The sequence below is a fragment of the Cheilinus undulatus genome, linkage group 4, assembly GCF_018320785.1.
Source record: "Cheilinus undulatus linkage group 4, ASM1832078v1, whole genome shotgun sequence".
Taxonomy (NCBI): domain Eukaryota; kingdom Metazoa; phylum Chordata; class Actinopteri; order Labriformes; family Labridae; genus Cheilinus; species Cheilinus undulatus.
Genome location: NC_054868.1, coordinates 19,037,606 through 19,054,746, shown reverse-complemented (window position 1 = coordinate 19,054,746; position 17,141 = coordinate 19,037,606). Strand labels below are relative to the sequence as shown.

The following is a 17,141-nucleotide window of genomic DNA, read 5'->3' as shown; positions in this document are numbered from 1 at the left end:
CTGCTGCAAAATTTATCCTCAACCTCTGCACAGACCAACCGGTAATAAACACTCTTAAACTTAGTAGTAGGTTTCTTTAGTTTAGTTTAATTTATTTAGATCCCCATTAGCTTTTGCATAGCAGCAGCTATTGTTCCTGGGGTCCACTCAATTTCAATGTGACAATACATATAAGCAAATAAACAGAAACATACAAACATATATAAACAAAGAGATGTCTGTAACACAGTGCAATGATTAAGTACAAACACATCACACACATCCTAACTACATGCAAAAAACATACAGTACATGTCTACAGATGCATATATGCATGTATCTACTCTATTTTGAGTTAATCTGTGCACACAGGTATAAACAACATCATGACAAGTAAACATTTAAAAATAAATAAATAAATAGAGAAAATCAAAGCTCCGTTACTGAATCTGCATTTATCTCCTGATTTTTTTCTAACAATGACACTGGTGACCTTAGAAAAGTTAGTTAATGAAATTCTTGTGATATTAGTCAGTTGCGTTATATAGTTTGGGAGCAAATTCCATTCTTTCATCGTTCTATACATCACTGTCCTTTGTCCAACTGTTTTAAATTTAGTTAAGATGAAATAGCCTCCTACTGCATGACGTGCCACATGATTGTGCATCTCTGCACTAAAAGATAATTTTTCATAACAGATAGAAGGTTTCCTTGTTGTGATCGCATTTCTCTGTTCCTCACTTCCAATCATGAAAGACTTTCATGCATTTTTAGGACATTTTTTCTCAGCCCACAAGAAAGAGCCACACGTGCAGCTTTGTTCTGGACCAGTTGCAGTTTTCTCATATATCTTAGTGAAGCATTGGACCATATTATTAAAAAATAATCAATATGTGAAAGAACCAAAGCTTGCATTGCTTGTTTTACCATTTTTTATGTCATATATTTTGTATATCTCTTAACCACGGACAAAGTATTTCCAATTTTAGTTACCACTCTCTGTATAAACTTATTCCATGATAATGCTTTGTCTGTTATAACTCCTAGTAATTTGACTTCATCCACTTGTTCAGTTATTGTGTTTCTAATACTGAGATCAAGCCTTGGATTGGTAGTAAGTTTCTTTAGTCAAAGTAGTTACCAGATGATGAAGTCCATGTTGAAATCAACAGAATGATAGTTAGTTAGCTCACCTACCAAGCTGACAGATGGTTTTATTACGATATGGTCGAGGTCAGCTTAGTAGAATAAGGAAAATGTAAATAAAAGTATGTAAATGAAAGTATTTACATATTTACTCAACAGAAAACCAACGTTTTGTTTTCATTTATACATTTCTAATAACGAGGGAGAGAAATACACGAATGGGCATGTGTGCTGGAAGCAACGCTAATGCACGTTCACTGTGGAACTGCCATTTTCAGTGCATTTCTCCCTCTTTGTAAGAAATTTATGAATGATAACAAAACATCCATTTTCTGTGTAATACATATGCCTTATGAGGTGCTGCTTTTCTTGAACAGAGGCCTCAATTCAAAACTGGAAGTAGTGTAGAGAAGGAGGCTGTGCAGATGAGTGGCACTGAGCAGTGCTGGTCTAAACTGGCTGGAAATGCCTTGTGTATGGGGTTTCTATGTCATAGAGGTGAACTCAAACCCTATAGTTGTCTCCATAAGAAGACATGTCCTGTTACAATTATAGAAATTAAGAATTTCTCTATCTCTGGAAATTTTAAGAAATATGTGAGATACTGTAAGACCCACACTAAAAAGATATATCACATGACCACCTTTAAAATTTATATAGATATTTCAGTGCAGAACTTCTACCTACTGGATCTTTAAAGACTGAACGAAATTCTTAGTAGCACATGAACAATAGAACATTATCATTGTTACAACATAGAAATAATAAATTATGATAATTATAATTAATCCTGATTAATTAAGCTTCATAATTAGTGCATTCAATTTTTTCCCTTCAGCACGCTGGTTAAGCCACTGCAGCATCTCCCTGTCAAAATTCCAAAGTATTCTGCACCTTGTGTTATCAAACACGGATCTTTTTACAGTTCCCTTATCACCTTCTCAATCCATTACCAGTTCCTTTTTTTGTGGTTAGGTTTATGCCATAATCTTTAAAGGGATACTTCAACATTTTGGCAAATTTGCCCATTGCCATAATTCCTATAGTCTTAGTAATAAGTTTGTTTCCCTTAGTTGTCGGCGCAAGCTGTTTCTAGATCTGGGGGGACCGATATACCAGCTGCACAGCTAACGCTATGGAAGCAGACGGAATTTTTTGCTTTCCCTCATCAAACTCATCAAATACAGAATGCAACAACTCCAAAATGCTCTTGTGGGCAAGTTGTGACCTGTACATTCACCACACTATGAAATATTAATGGAACATTACGAGACGGAGATGTTTCAAAGTTAAATACAAAGCCGGAACTACACTCCAGACATGGCTGCTGCACTGTCTCACTCCGCCCGGTGGTTCACTCAAGAAATAGTTCCGAGTATTTGCTTCATGTGTTGTAATGTTACATAATTATACGTTATTATTTCATAGCGTGGTGAATGTACAGGTCACAACTTGTCCACAAGAGCGTTTTGGAGTTGTTGGAATCTGTATTTGATGAGTTTGATAAGGGAAAGCAAAACATTCCGTCTGCTTCCATAGCGTTAGCTGTGCAGCTGGTATATTGGTCCCCCCAGATCTAGAAACAGCTTGCGCCGACAACTAAAGGAAAATGAACTTATTACTAAGACTATAGGAATTATGGCAATGGGCGAATTTGCCAAAATGTTGAAGTATCCCTTTAATCTGAGGCTCTTCATTTTAATTTTCAAATAATTTATGGTCCCCCATCGTAGCCTCCTACAACCCTTTGGGAAACACTGTATTACATCAGAAGAACTACTAACAACCTCACTTTTCTAACAATGTAAAGGCGCTTTTTTTTTTTTTACATCAGTTTCCTCTGATCACCCGCTTTAAGTGTTGAGTCTTGTGTTATCCATCTCGCCAGCCAGCAATCAGTCCTTGTGCTACTCATCACACACTGTCTGCTTGAAGTAATGCAAGTCAATTTTAATTAAGATAATTTCAAATGGATCATTTTTTCCAAAATTAACCTCCTCGTATAAAGCAACACGAATGCCATCAAGTGCAATCAGGTCCTGTGATGGCTTTCTCAGGGTATAGGCTTGCAATACTCCAACCCTCAGGTTTAACTTTTCATTTTTCAGTTTTATTTTTTTGTGTTTTTCTTTGTGCTTTAACTTCCATGATTTCAGGCCTGTGCTGAGTCAGTTCCTACTATTTTACTACTCCTGTACTAGTCTTTGGCTTCACGATGTACCTGCTGTGTGAAATAATGTTTATTTTGTTGCTCTCCTGAATACTCTCTGTGTGTATTTTCTTTTATGAGTAGCAAAGCAATATTACCCTCTGCTTGTGTTTTCTTAAGTTGATGTTTATCCTTTTTTTATCCTCTTTCTTTCTCCGCTCTCCTGTAATCTGATTCATAGTGTTCACTGCTGTTAATTTTCACCTTGTTTTGTTTTTCTTTCAATTCTTCATTTGATTCCTCCCCTGCCTCCTGCAATTGGGTGCTGCGTTGTGGTTGTGGTTTTGGGGGGTGGTCATGTCATCCTGGATACTACCCACATTGTTCCTGGCCCCCTCCCTTCTCCTGTGACCCTTCCCCCACCCTCTGTACCCCACGTGGCGTGTGTCCTTTGGTCACCTGCTCTTGTTGCTGCTGTCTCCTGGTATCCTTGTACAAACCACACGCTCCCCCTACACTCCCAAACCACACCACCCTCATGATGACCCACCCCCTTACTGCCCACTGCCACCGTATCACCAACCTGGGTCCGTTCCCCTTGCTCTTCGCCATGGGTTTTCATCACCGCCCAGTCTGCGGGCAGCTAAAGTGGCGAAGGCGGCAGCAGCTGTAGCCAATAGCAGCAGCTCTCCAGTTAAAGAGCTGAGGGACCTGTCAGCCATGGACGCTTTCCGCTCCCGCAGCATCAGTGTCTCGGAACATGCGGTCCGCAGGTTAGAGAAGAGCCTTATGGGTAACCAAACAAAAACAGCCCAAACACTTGTTGCTTCCTCCATGGGATGGTTAATGGGGTTTAGGGTCATTGTCATGCGGGTCCGTTTGGTGGGCGTTGGGTGGTTTTTTTGAGACACCTGGAGCAGGTGGTGCATGCTGGAAGAAGGTTTGTGGTTTTTGTTTTGTTTCATTGTTTTGTTTTGTTTTGGGCTGCGATCATACGTGTGCTGTTGGACATTTTTTTAATTATTTGCTTATGCATGCAATGTTTGCAGAAGACATCTGAAAACATTTTTGATAATTTTTCTCTTTTGTTTTGCTTTGTCTTTGGTTTGACTTTTTTATTTGCTCTGGTTTTGATTTGCTTATCAACAAATGAATAGCAGGAGGGACTGGTGCAAAGCATGTGTTTCCAAAATAATGGGATTTTACCCCAGTTGACAACAACTACAACCTATAACTCTGCCTCCCTTCCTGAGGGGAGGGCACTTCTGCTTCCTCACCCAGTGACAGGGACAACAGCAACACAACTGCTCACTCTGCTTGCTCTGTTTTGTTTTGGCTCCACTTACAAACACACACTGTGATGCTATGACCATGGCAATCTCTCAGTGTAGGATTTTAGGACTAGCTGGGCTGATATGATCTAAATGTTAAATAACACACATACTGAATAGTCACACACTTGACTTATCCTCTTCACACATCTGTGCTTATCTATGCTTGGCTAATTTGCTTAAATGAATGACATGTTTGATCTATCATTGCAGTTGTCAGCTGTGGCAGCTGTGCCACTATAATGTAATGTAATATTTTACCTCACTTGCCCAACAGATGGCAGTAAAACCTAGTACTTAAATGTGTAGAAATGGTCAAATTTAAGATTCAAACATATCTTCTTAAGACCACACAACTGCAGTGTAGATCACTTTAACTTGCTTCAACTGCTGAATGGCTGCAAATCTGTTACTTACACAAACAGTGGTATCACTGTTGTTTTACTTCAGACAACATGACCAGGTTTTAAGATTCTAAATTTTCACAACCTTTAATCCCAGTCTTTCTAAAATCTGCACCATGTGTTAACTTTGAGAGATATATTTTAAAATCTTGCATGTTTTGGACAAAAGCATTTGCTGTATGAAAAGCTGAATAGAAAACTGTGTGACAGAGAACAGAGAGACATGAACATAGCACACTGTGCTTGAATCAATGAAGTTTCATGGTCATGTTGCTTGGAGTTTATAAGAGGTAGAATTAAATAGAAAAATGAGTCATTTTCAGTTAAAGAAAGGTAAGTACTATGGCATATTTGAATGCTGGGACCTCTTTCGGGGTAGAGATTGGCATAGCTTAATCCTCTTTCTAACTGTATCCATATACTGCTCAAAATAAACAACTAATATTTGCAAACTTATCAAAATATTATTCATGTTAGGAATGCAATATTGCATGGAACCTTGGAAACATTTATTTTTTTGCTGAAACTAATTCCTGTCTGAAAGTCCCCCCCTCTAAGTGTTGTTCACTGCCTCATTAGTGTTGATTATTTGACTTCGTGTGGTGGTTTTCTCAGGATGATGCATGTAAACAGTCTTTCTGTCATGTAAACTGTGCTTAACAGACATCTGGATGCAGAGCACTGTAAACAGCTCGTTTGAGTGTGTTTACATCTCAGCAGCCTGCCAAAATCTAATTAATTTTTACCAAATTCACAACCTACATCTCATCAGGCATGACGTTAGTTTTCATACGGGGGCTTTGAAACTGATTTGTGTGTAGAGCAAGCACTGATGGTTGTTGTGGATACTAAGAGGTGCTGCTCACTCAACATTGAATACTAATAAAGAGATTTGGCTGCAGCTGAAAGATTAACCCACAGTTAATCATATTCACTCACACAAAGTTTCTGTCTACTCCCCAAACCTTCGATTTACTTTGCATCAAAACATTTTACATCACAGATCCCCTTTGCCTCCTAAACAGAGCTTATTTACTTTTAGGGAAATAAGCTCTGAGATGTCACAGCTGATGAGACAACTTATAGTGTGTGTTTGTGTGCATGATGAAATATCTACTACCTGTTCTTGCATTTGCTTGTACATTTACACACATGAATACACATGTTTGTGTATAAATGCTTACATTGCATGTAAAATAGATGAAGTTGATGTTTGTGTGATTTTTCTTTTAATTTAGGTTCTGTGTTTTCCTGTGTGTCCGCCCATCAGAGCTTGCATGTCTTTGTGTGCACTGATTAAACCTTGAAAACACCTGGAGTCTAAATGCCTCCTTCTTCCTGCTCTGTCCTTCTCTCTGATTGTTAACTTCATCCCCATCTCCTCCTTTAGGATGCACACCTCAACCACCACCTGCAGTCTGGGCTCTGCTGATGAAAACGCTGTGACTCAGGCAGACGAGGGGTTAAAGACAGTCCACTTGGAGCTCACAGAGACCTGTTTAGACATGATGGCCCGATATGTCTTTTCCAACTTCTCTGCTCTGCCCAAAAGGTTGGCAGGCACATGTTTTCAGCCTATTTGTGTAGGGGCTGGCACTTCACAATGCCAATGTGAAAAGATTTTGGTGAGGCCATTATGATTTCATTTGTTTCTCTTAGGTCTCCAATTGCAGAGTTCCTCCTGGCAGGGGGTCGCAGTATGACTTGGCTGGTTGGCAACAAGCTGGTGACAATAACAACCAGTGGTGGGGTCAGAACTCAGGCACTGCTTGGCCTGGACATGGCTGAACGGCTGGGAGGTGGAGGGGAGATGACAAGGTGATGAAGCTCACAAACCGTAAATGGCAATAAGATGCCCTCTTTGATTTTGCCACAAAGTTCAAGGCGACATCCATCTGTCTGTTGATTGGTCCAGCACTCAGTTTAATTATTTGCCGTAAACTTTAAGAAATAGTTAAGAGTCCTATGGGGGTGAATTTGACTTGTTTTACTTCCATCATCAGGTCAACATTTTATTTTGTCCAGCATCAGTTTACATATGTACGCCACATGGGTGGGTACAACCAAAAACAGGGGCCATAAAAGAAGAAAGGCTCACATGTTGACTTTGTGCTACAAAAGATCAGCCACAGCACTCTAGGACCCAGGAGTCCTCATCGGATGGTCTATTTTATTTGATTAACCATCACTAGATTGAGATCAGTGGGTCAAAATATTGTGATAATCTAACTTGGTAACACCTAATTTAAGCTTGTAATTTCTGGTGGTAATTATCTACAAATTTCTCAAGAATAAGATGGTAAGTATCTTGTAGTAAGTTGGCATTTTAGCAAGTAATAACTCAGAAATATGGTATATTAAGGAAGAACTTACCTTGTAATAATGTATTAATTATCTGGTAATTTCTTTTAATGTTCTGGCAAATCCCTGGTAATTAGGTGGTATTTTACCCTAAGCCCCTAATCCTAACCCCTACCCCTCCCCCTCAGCATAAAAAATGAAAATTATCCAGGGAGGACCCCCTTTATTCAGTGGGTCATAATATAGAAAAAAATACCTGGGAATTATTAAGCAACTTATATTATGAATTATCATCTTATTTCTAAGAAATTGCATGGTAAAATGCCACCTAATTACCAGAGAATTGCCACAATATCACAAGGTTTAGATATTTCAAGATAGTAATCTAAATGTCCCAACAGTGCAGCACTAACATTTTAGTTTTATGTTCAGTTCCCATGATGAATACTAAACATACTTTTCATCTGAGTTTTTATCATTAAAGATCTATTTTAGCTAGTCTTATTCTTTCCTTCCTCATAAGCAAAAGGTAGTCCACGAACATTTTTAGTTGTAGTTTAGGTCAACAGAATTAGCTCTGCGTCACTCCAGGGGGCTTTTTGCCTTTTTCATCATTTTAGGATCATAAATGTTCAAATACTAGCATGTTGTTTTCACATTTAGCTAAAGCAATAACAGTTTTTTAAATAAACCCTGTAAAAATGATTGCTTGTCTGTGCTCCTTCAGGTCTGACCCATCACTGCACACCAGAATTACTAAAGAGGCTCCAGCAAAACTGGAGTCCCAGTCCAGCCAGCAGCACAACAGAGCCACACGCATACGAGTCCGCTCTATGTCAGGTAACATAAAGAAATATTAATGAATTCAAACAAGCTGTGTTTTTTTTTTTCCCGCACAATGAGCTTCATGCGTCAAACTAAATATAATAGATAGTAATGCATTCTGTCCGTGTTTTTGTCAGGTGGCCACGCTCTACGTGCCGGTCCTGCTCAGAGCCTCAGTCCTCTGGTGTCTCCCTCTGAGGGTGAGTTAGCTGCTCCGCTCTCACCTCCTTCTAGTTCCAACCTGGATGGTCTTGGTCCTCCATCCTCTGCCTCTGCCACTCCAGCTGCTCCTCAGCCTCTCAAAGACAACCCCAGTCTGGCTGAGTTTGTCCCCATGCTCACACAGGGCTGGGCAGAGATCTTCATACGCAGACCATCTGGTATGTGAACTGCACCTAACAACAACAAACTACCCATACAGGTCACTGAAGTTTTTTGCTTTTTCATTGGAGAGGATTTAGATGTGGGGATATTTTTAGTTCCATCACCAACAAAGGGTGTTCTTGTTGTGTACATGTGCAAGTAGTGCTTATCTGGGTGTACACTGAGTGATTTTCAGCCAATTCAGGCACCATTTTTAGTCGCGTAGCTCACTTGAAAGTTGGGTTGACTTTTACGCTGAATCTCTCAATCTCTTCCCTAAACCCTGAGCCCTTATGGGCTTAATTGACTACACCTAGAAAATGATATGGGTAATACCCTCACACACGCTAGGATTTGACAGTGGGACATCCCTAAGCCCTCACTGACTCAGTTTTTCTCATTTAGTCATTTTTAACCTTCGTAGCTTGAATTTAAAGTCTTCTAAATCTCTAAGAACTCTTTACATTTTAGCGTGTACTTTTGGTGAAATAGTTTTCTCTCTGTAAATTTACTTTATAACACACACTGTTTGATTAATATAAAACAATCAGTCATTTTAATTCACCATCATTTAATTAAAAAATGTACTTTCCATCAGTAATTAATAGAAAGATCTATTTATAGTTTTTGTTAGTCCTGTGTCCTCATAAAAGAAAATGACACATTTGTTTATCAAATTAAGAGTTTCAGTGACAGGACACAGCTGTTTCACGTAGTCTGGCTCTGAAAGGGGGCAGCACTACCAGGCATTAAGAATAATCATAACAATCAGAAATAATCACTTTCACTCCTGTTGTCTAATGTGCATTTGTTATTCATTAAACGGATATATGTATGAATATGAATATCTGCTTTTCTTAAAATGAACCAAAAAATTAATCACAGCAGCTTTAATTTCACTATAAGCAACGTTAGAAAACACATTCTTCAACTATATAGTTCATACATAACTATACATAACTATATAGTATTTCAGAATTACAATGACAACTTACAAAAAAACACATTTATAACCTCATTAATAAAATTATTATCAAATGGGGGCCAGGCTAGAATTGTTAAGTATCCAGGTCTTAGCCCATACCTTGGATCTGAGAAACTTTGGAGCACTTAAAACACTTATGAGGCTTCTCCATTACATGGAGCGGCTCGGCTCAACTTCGTCTGACACGGCACAGCAGTCCAGCACGGCAGGGGATTTGCCCCTCCACCACCACTGAGCGACCTGTTTGAGGGGGCAACTAGAGCTGATGACGCAGCGTTTTGAGTCCTTATCGATCTCATCCACAGTCTGATCTCTTCACGGTCTGATTTGATTGACTTTACATTGCTTTAAAGTAGAAAACAAACTGTACACTGACAGCACCACGTGCCATCATTTTCCCATTTTCTCTCTCTCTCTCTCTCTTTTTCTTTCCGTGATTAATAAACAAACAATGACTCACGCTTATCATCAAAAAGGGAGAATTTTCCTACAATTAAGTTAAAGAACAGCAGAAAAGCAGAAAATGAACACAATCATGTTTTTAGTCTGGTCTGGTCTAGTGTTTTCTATGCTAAAGGAGATGATAAAGGAAGCAATGAAGCTCTTTTTCTTTTCATTTAGAGAATTAGAGCCCTTATCACAGCCAACACTAAAATACTTCTGGGTTGTTTCACTCAGGAAACCTCCTAGGCAAAAAAAGACTATTTGAACGGACCCAAAGACAAAGTCTAAAAACGCTGCCAAAATTGACACTGCTATTGAAATGAAACTTCCATGTTGTGATCAGCAGGGTTAATTTTATTTTATTATTTAATTCTTTTCGCATCTGTCTCATTAAACACTCATCACTTACATACTTGTGATCAACCCAAAAGATGAGGGGCTTTTGAGAAAACATTCAGTGCTTAAGTCCTGTAAACCAGCCCCTCACAGCACTTATGTATGTAATCAAAGCATGAAATCTTTTGAAGTAGATAATAAGACTATATATCTTTCCTACTCTAAGGTAAAATATTTTTTTGATGCTGTGCTGTTATGAGCCTGCAAATACTTTACCTTTCTCAAGAGTGTTATTTTGTAGCAGTAAACAGAATTCTTCTTTACTTTTTGCCCTTTCCCATTGTTGTTGGGCAAGAAATAACTTTGTAAAACCTTTTTCCTCATAGTTTCCACATTGTCATGCTAGGTTCTTATAAATTCTGAATGTTGGAGCTTGTGTAAGAGCAGTGTCAAGGCCAATCAGAAGTTTGAAAAAGTTTTCTTTCATGCTTTTCTGATATTGAGTCAGAACCTCAAGGAAAATTGTCTGAAAACATTCATTTGTAGTTAAATGGTTACAGTAATCAGAATCCCATGCTGGTTTTTATAGCATATCAGTAATGATAATCTAGTTGTCACCTAACACTTCTGTTTGTTTCTCTGTCACTGATCACAGGTAACACAAGCTGGCTGATGTGTCTGGAGAACCCTCCAAGTCCCTTTTCCTCAGAGCTTGGTAACATGCCGCTGCAGGAGCTCTCCAGTGTCCTCATGGCCATGGAGGGTGTGAAGGAACCCCCGACACAAACAGCCAGTGCTCCTGCCAGCACGGCTGCTCCTGCACCGGCCCCTGTTTCTGAATCACTGACCCAAGCACACAGCAACATCGGGGGGAAGACAAACCTAATCCAGCGCTCTAACACAGGTGAGATACAGTCATGAAGTTCAAGAGATCAAACAGCATGCATTACTGTTTTGTTATCCTTTTGGAGGAGAGGCGGTCCCAAAAATTATTTGATCAAAAAATGCCAACATTTTTACATCAAGAAAATTACAAAGCACAGCCAGAAACTTTAGAATATGTTATTTAGATGGAACATTCAACTGTCTTATACGCTTCTTTTCAATCCACCTAGCTGCATGTCATTGCTTCCTTTTTAAAGGACTGGGCATTATGCCTTTAAATATCTGAAGGTGATCAACAGGCAAGCAGGGATTTGCTGCCCAGTGATTATCATACAACACTGATTCGAAATGCTTTTTCCCCTTTTGATAGCAGCACCCTCTTTTCAGTGATGCTAGTTCTTTGCTCTTTTGTTCTTTTTTCTTTATTTATCAATTTCCTCCAGCTATTTTTGTCATATTTTTATTTCAATCAGCTCACCTTTCTCCACTCTTCCATTTTGAATTTTCTCTTCTATTTGCGTTCTGATAATTTTTGTCCTTATTCTTATGTTTTTCATCTTTACCCCCATGATGGTTTGTGATTGGTCTGCGATGTGTTATGTGACATCATGTGCCACCGACTTGTCGTCTGGCATCCTGCCTGCAGTGAGCGGTTCTCTCTGGTCTCTGGGTTTGGGCTCTGCCCTCCCAGGCCCTCCGGCCCCTGGCAGGCTGCACAGGAGCATTTCCTGGGCAGGTACCATCAACCACATGTGTGCCCCCTTTCCTCCCTACTCCTCTAGAAACAAGAAAAACTCCTGGTGTAGTGTATTTCTTCTTACTTGCACAGTGAAGTGGTCTGCCAGCACCATCTGAAACTGACATCAGATCAGTTTATGGCTGTTTTTATTATTATTATTATTATTATTATTATTATTATTATTATTAACCAGAAGTGAAATCAATGGTAGATGAAGGCTTATGTTATGTCCACTCTTCTTTTTATAGGGATTGAGTAGCAAATATTATTTTGTTTTTCACTGCAAAGAGATGCAATAAAAACTTCGCCCTTATTTAAGGCCCAATCCCTTTTATCAGCCTGGTGTCGCCACATGTTTGGTAAAGGCAGGTGTCAACTAAAGCCCCCCATATATTCAGTGCTGATGTGCCGTAAAATCTGGTGTATCTACATTCAGAATTTTCTGGCTATTATTTGAGGTATCAGGCTTTAAAAGTTTAAGTGCATTTCTACCTCGTTATAAGAAATTTATGAATGAAAACCAAATGTTGGTTTTCTTTTTGTAAATACACTTTATGAAGTGCCATTTTATTAAACAGAGTCCTCAGTTCAAAACAAGAAGTAGTATTTAGAAGGAGGCTGTAGAGGTGGGCGGCGCTAAGCAGTGCTGGTTGCAACCAGCTAGAAATGCCTTGTGTTTGGGGTTTCCATGTTACAGAGGTGAGTTTGACCAATTGAACTCACAACCGATGGCAGCCTCCATAAAAAGACACATCCTTAAATTAATATAGATATTTTAGTGCAACAATCATGAAAGGTTTACGTTTGCATTATTGATTATTCTCTTAAATGATCTGAAGATTCCTCTTATCTCACTCTGGTAAGCACAAAGCTGAAACTGACACTTTTTTTTAGCCTAGCATAAAATTATACGGACAAACACACATGCATCGATGTAAATAAATTACATCTGGGGAGGACCCATTCACTGGGTTTTTTAATGGCCTAGCCAACTCTTTGGGCAGCCCTGATTGGGGCTGTAAGCAATAATTGTTAATCGTGATTAATCAAGGTTAATAAACAGTGCAAAATTTTTTAACTTTATAGATCCCATGCTTTATTGTCCCTTTCAGTACACTTTGGTTAAAACAATGCAGTGTCTCCCTGCATTAACATTGGTGTGAGTATACAACTGCATCTTACAGTCTCATTTCACTTTATTAAAAAAAAAAAAAAACTCACAGCTCAGTCAACAATACAAAAGTCATCTTCAAACTGTCTTATCAAACATTTACCTTTTAACTGTTACATTTTCAAACCATTCTAAGTTGTGGTTACAATCATGCCAAAATCTTCCACCTACCCAGAGTTTCTTGTTTCTTTAAAAAGTAAAAGCAGGTCTGTTTTCAAGAAGGGAGTCAATTACCCTTAGTTTAAAAAAGTGCAATGATCCAAAATTAAACAAAAACGATTTACGATGAAAACTATTTTTTATCCTCGCTGTCTGTGACAAAAAGTGAGGATAAATGCTGATAGCCTTATTTTTTATCTTAGGAAGAGCATTTTCTGAAAAAGAGCTTGAGAAGCAGTGAAGCTTTAATTCCCAAAAATGTTGATCCATTCCTTGAATTCTTGGTTGGTAACCCATGCAGGAACTTAAGTTCTCACTTGAACTCTTTTCTGCGCATGGTTAAGTCAGTGGTGCTGATGAACTTCTCTTTTTATATTTAGAAAATGTGCAAGTGAAGGAATTCAGAGTTTCTGTTTTACCCTTTAGTTCACCCTTCTAACAGTGGGAGGCAGAGGGGGGGTCCTTTGCCAGAAATGCTGAAAACGGGTCTGCATTTGAATCAATCCTTCCAATGACACCTAAAGATGGACCATGATTTCTTTATGTCATCCCAGTGATTTATTTTCCCTCCTAATCTTCTTCCTTAACTCACAGAAATATACTCCCAGGTTGACCTTTTAACCTTTGACGTCCTGATGTTGTCAACAGAAAAGCCCAGACCTCATCTGGCCAAAGTACTCTTCCTTGTCTTACTGGAAGCCCAGTAGGGCAATGAAGAAACTTTTTAAGCTGCAGTTTTCTGGGGCACTAATATCAGAGAGACTTGATAGTGTTTTCGAGGAGGGAGGGACTCTAATGGGGGAATCGAGGACTGGAGTGCCTGGTCTGGGCTGCTGTTGTGTGTTTGGGCCAAGTTAACCAACAAAGCAGATGCATGAGTCTGGATGGAAAAATCAAACCTAGATGAAGCAGTAGTGGATAGACGCTGGCTGCATTGATCCTTCTTTGTCTTTGATCTCAGTGTTTGTTGGCTGGATTGACTATAGGTCTTGATCTTAATGTCTTTTCATGCTCATGAGTGTGTGTTTGCCTGGCTGCCTCTGAGCTGGTTTGATCAGTTACACACACAGCTGATTCTTTTTCATGTTACAGTGATTGATTAGATGATTCTAGAGAAGATATGTGTGAAGTTTTTTTGTCAAAATGACCACTGACTGCTTTGTTTAATCTTTGATGTTTGTTTTGGTAGTCTCACACCTGTGAATACTAATAATGGACCATGATGTTGTGTTTGTTTGTGAGTTGTTTGTGTGTGTGTGTGGGGGGGAGTTGGGGTTCCATCTTTGAGGTTCTACATCCACTTTTAACCCATGGGATTGTTGCTGTGTCCTGCTGTAGACTCTGTTGTGGTGCTGGAGGAGGGCTCAGGGGTCACCACAGCTCATACCCCATCTGATTGGCTAGAGAGTGAAGAGTTTGAACCGATGACATCTGATCCCATCTTCATGTCTGCTGATAAGTTCACAAAGATCCCCCCACCTGGGACGCTCAGCAGGGTAGGTGGCATGCAGCACATGACAACTGAAAGAAGGAAAACAAAACTATTTGTGCTGCAGCATTTTAAAAATACACTCCCATTTAATTAAGTGACACTGTTGCAGTGTTGATACTTTCTGTGTAAACGCCTGCAAAAGGTAAGATTCATCTTCAGTCCTTTAAAGTGATTTATCTGGTCAACAGACATTGTTCCCTGAGAACCTGTTTTCTCTGAACCAGTAATCACGCATCTGACATATATCAGGCTAACTTCCAACCCATATTTTGGTTCTTTCTCTCAGTACCCCATCACCCTAACACAACAACGGTTGGCTATTGTTTGGGTTTTTCAGGATACTGGTGCTAAATTGATAGACTAAAAATGGTACCGGTGCCAAAACAGTACCCGGATCAATACCCAAAGAAGAAAATTTATGGTAATGGTCAATGACAAAAAAAAATTTATAATTGCAAAGGCAACTTAAGCTACAGATTTATCAATATGCCGTATCATAAACTTCAAAAACAACAATAAGCTAATTAAACCAATTATTTAAAGCCTTACTAAAGTCTTTACAAATTGTATGTCCGACTGACAACTCTACCCTCTACCCTTAACTACAGTTTCTAATGACTTATCTTTTACTGGCTTATACACTTAAGTCCAGAATTATTCATACCCCTGTCAAGTACAAGAAGTTTCTTAATTTTTTCCATTACACATTAGTATTTTACCTAAGATTTGATGTAAATAGGATGAACAAGAAATCCTGAAGGCATAATTAATTTATCTAAGATAGAAAGTGTAAAGAAACATTTTTAACAAGGTGAAAACAAAAATCACACTGTCTAAAACTATTCATACCCTGTCTAAATAATCAATTTTAAACCCCTTATTTTTTTCACAGCCTCCAGACGATTTTTGTAAATGCTCACAAGATTCTTGCAAGTATCTACAGGAATTTTGGACCATATCTCCTTTGAAGATGTTTCAAGATCCTTAAGGTTGGAGGGTTTCCGTGCTGCCACCTGTTTCTTGAGCTCCATCCATAGGTTCTTGATGGGGTTTAAATCAGGACTCTGACTTGGCCACTTCATAACATTAATGTCATTGTCCTGGAACCATTTCCTCACCACCTAGGCTGTATGCGTCGGATCATTGTCCTGCTGATAGGTCCAACACTCCCCCAGGTTCAGGTCCTCTGCTGCCTGCTTGAGGTTTTCTTCGAGAATCTTGATATACTGCTCTTTCCTCATGATGCCTTCCACTTAATCCAAGTTGCCAGGCCCGTTTGCAGAAAAGCAGCCCCACAGCATGATGCTTCCACCTCCATATTTCACAGTAGGAACCAGAGTAGTAGGAACCGTGTCCTTTGGCTTGTAAGCTTTGCCCTTCTTTCACCAGTTGAAAGCCACATCTCTGTGCCCAAAAAGCTCAATTTTTGTTTCTTCTGACTACAGAAAAGATGACCAAAAGCTTTCATCTTTCTCTAAATGCGTCTTTGCAAAGGTCAAACAAGCTTTTACATGCTTTGGTTAAAGCAGGGGGGTCTTTCTTGGTCGATGTCCATAGAGACCATTTTGGTGCAGTATCCACTGGAGTGTCTGCCTTGATAGAGTTACACCACTTGCGCTCAGTTCTTTCAGCCTTAATGGTAGTCCTTGGATTGTTTTCAACTTTTGATCTTTTTGGCCAGCCGAGGTGACACTACTGACTTCAGACTACATCCTTTGAGGTATTTGACTGTGTGAATTTTTTGGTAGTTTTTGATGATACTGTGCACCGTTGCCACTGGCACCTGATATTGTTTGTCAATTTCTTTGTGCCCTTTTCCTTCGTCTTTGGCATTTACAGTGCGTGCTCTCAAGTCCTCACTGAGCTCTTTAGTCTTTGCCATGGCAAGTCTTGCACTGACTTGTAAATGACTGAAATGTCACAAGCAAGTTGACTTTTATGGTCAGAAAACTGGTTAAAAAACAAAAACTCAGAAACATTGAAACGATATTAAACACTTTAGACCCTTAGAAATAATGGTTTGTTTGAACATCCTATGGCTATCTGTCTTGTATCACTGGGTTATAAATAATTTTGAACATGGTGACTTTTTGTCAAAGTTTAATTTAACAGTTCACATAACATAACTGGTCATGGTTCCAGACTTCTAGAAATGTCCTATTTATGTAACATCTGAGGTGAAATACTGATGTGTAACTAAAAAAAATAAGAAATTCATTGTATTTGACAGTGGTGTGAATAATTTTGGGCTTAAGTGTAAATGTGTCAGTCTACTTTCACATAACATTTTAACTACTTTTTTTTTTAACACTATTTTATTTTTTGTTTGTTTTTAAAATAAATTTGAATCATAAAGTTGAATATTAAAATGATATAAAATAAAATGTGTGCACACAAACTTCATTTTCCTCCCTGCACAAGTAAGAGCCTGG

General features: G+C 38.9%; 1 protein-coding gene across 4 annotated transcripts in view; it reads left to right on the top strand.

Annotated features, from left to right (window-relative positions):
* Window positions 1-17,141, top strand: part of tsc2 (TSC complex subunit 2) — a 45,369-nt gene that overhangs the window by 21,909 nt on the left and 6,319 nt on the right. For 2 of the 4 annotated variants that reach the window (XM_041785142.1, XM_041785141.1), the window contains exons 26-33: window positions 3,907-4,047; window positions 6,400-6,561; window positions 6,669-6,827; window positions 8,038-8,150; window positions 8,273-8,515; window positions 10,919-11,167; window positions 11,795-11,884; window positions 14,556-14,713. In XM_041785142.1, the coding sequence (XP_041641076.1) occupies window positions 3,907-4,047; window positions 6,400-6,561; window positions 6,669-6,827; window positions 8,038-8,150; window positions 8,273-8,515; window positions 10,919-11,167; window positions 11,795-11,884; window positions 14,556-14,713 (1,315 nt within the window). The remainder of the gene's footprint in view (window positions 1-3,906; window positions 4,048-6,399; window positions 6,562-6,668; window positions 6,828-8,037; window positions 8,151-8,272; window positions 8,516-10,918; window positions 11,168-11,794; window positions 11,885-14,555; window positions 14,714-17,141) is intronic. The other 2 variants (XM_041785144.1, XM_041785143.1) reach the window with 2 other exon arrangements.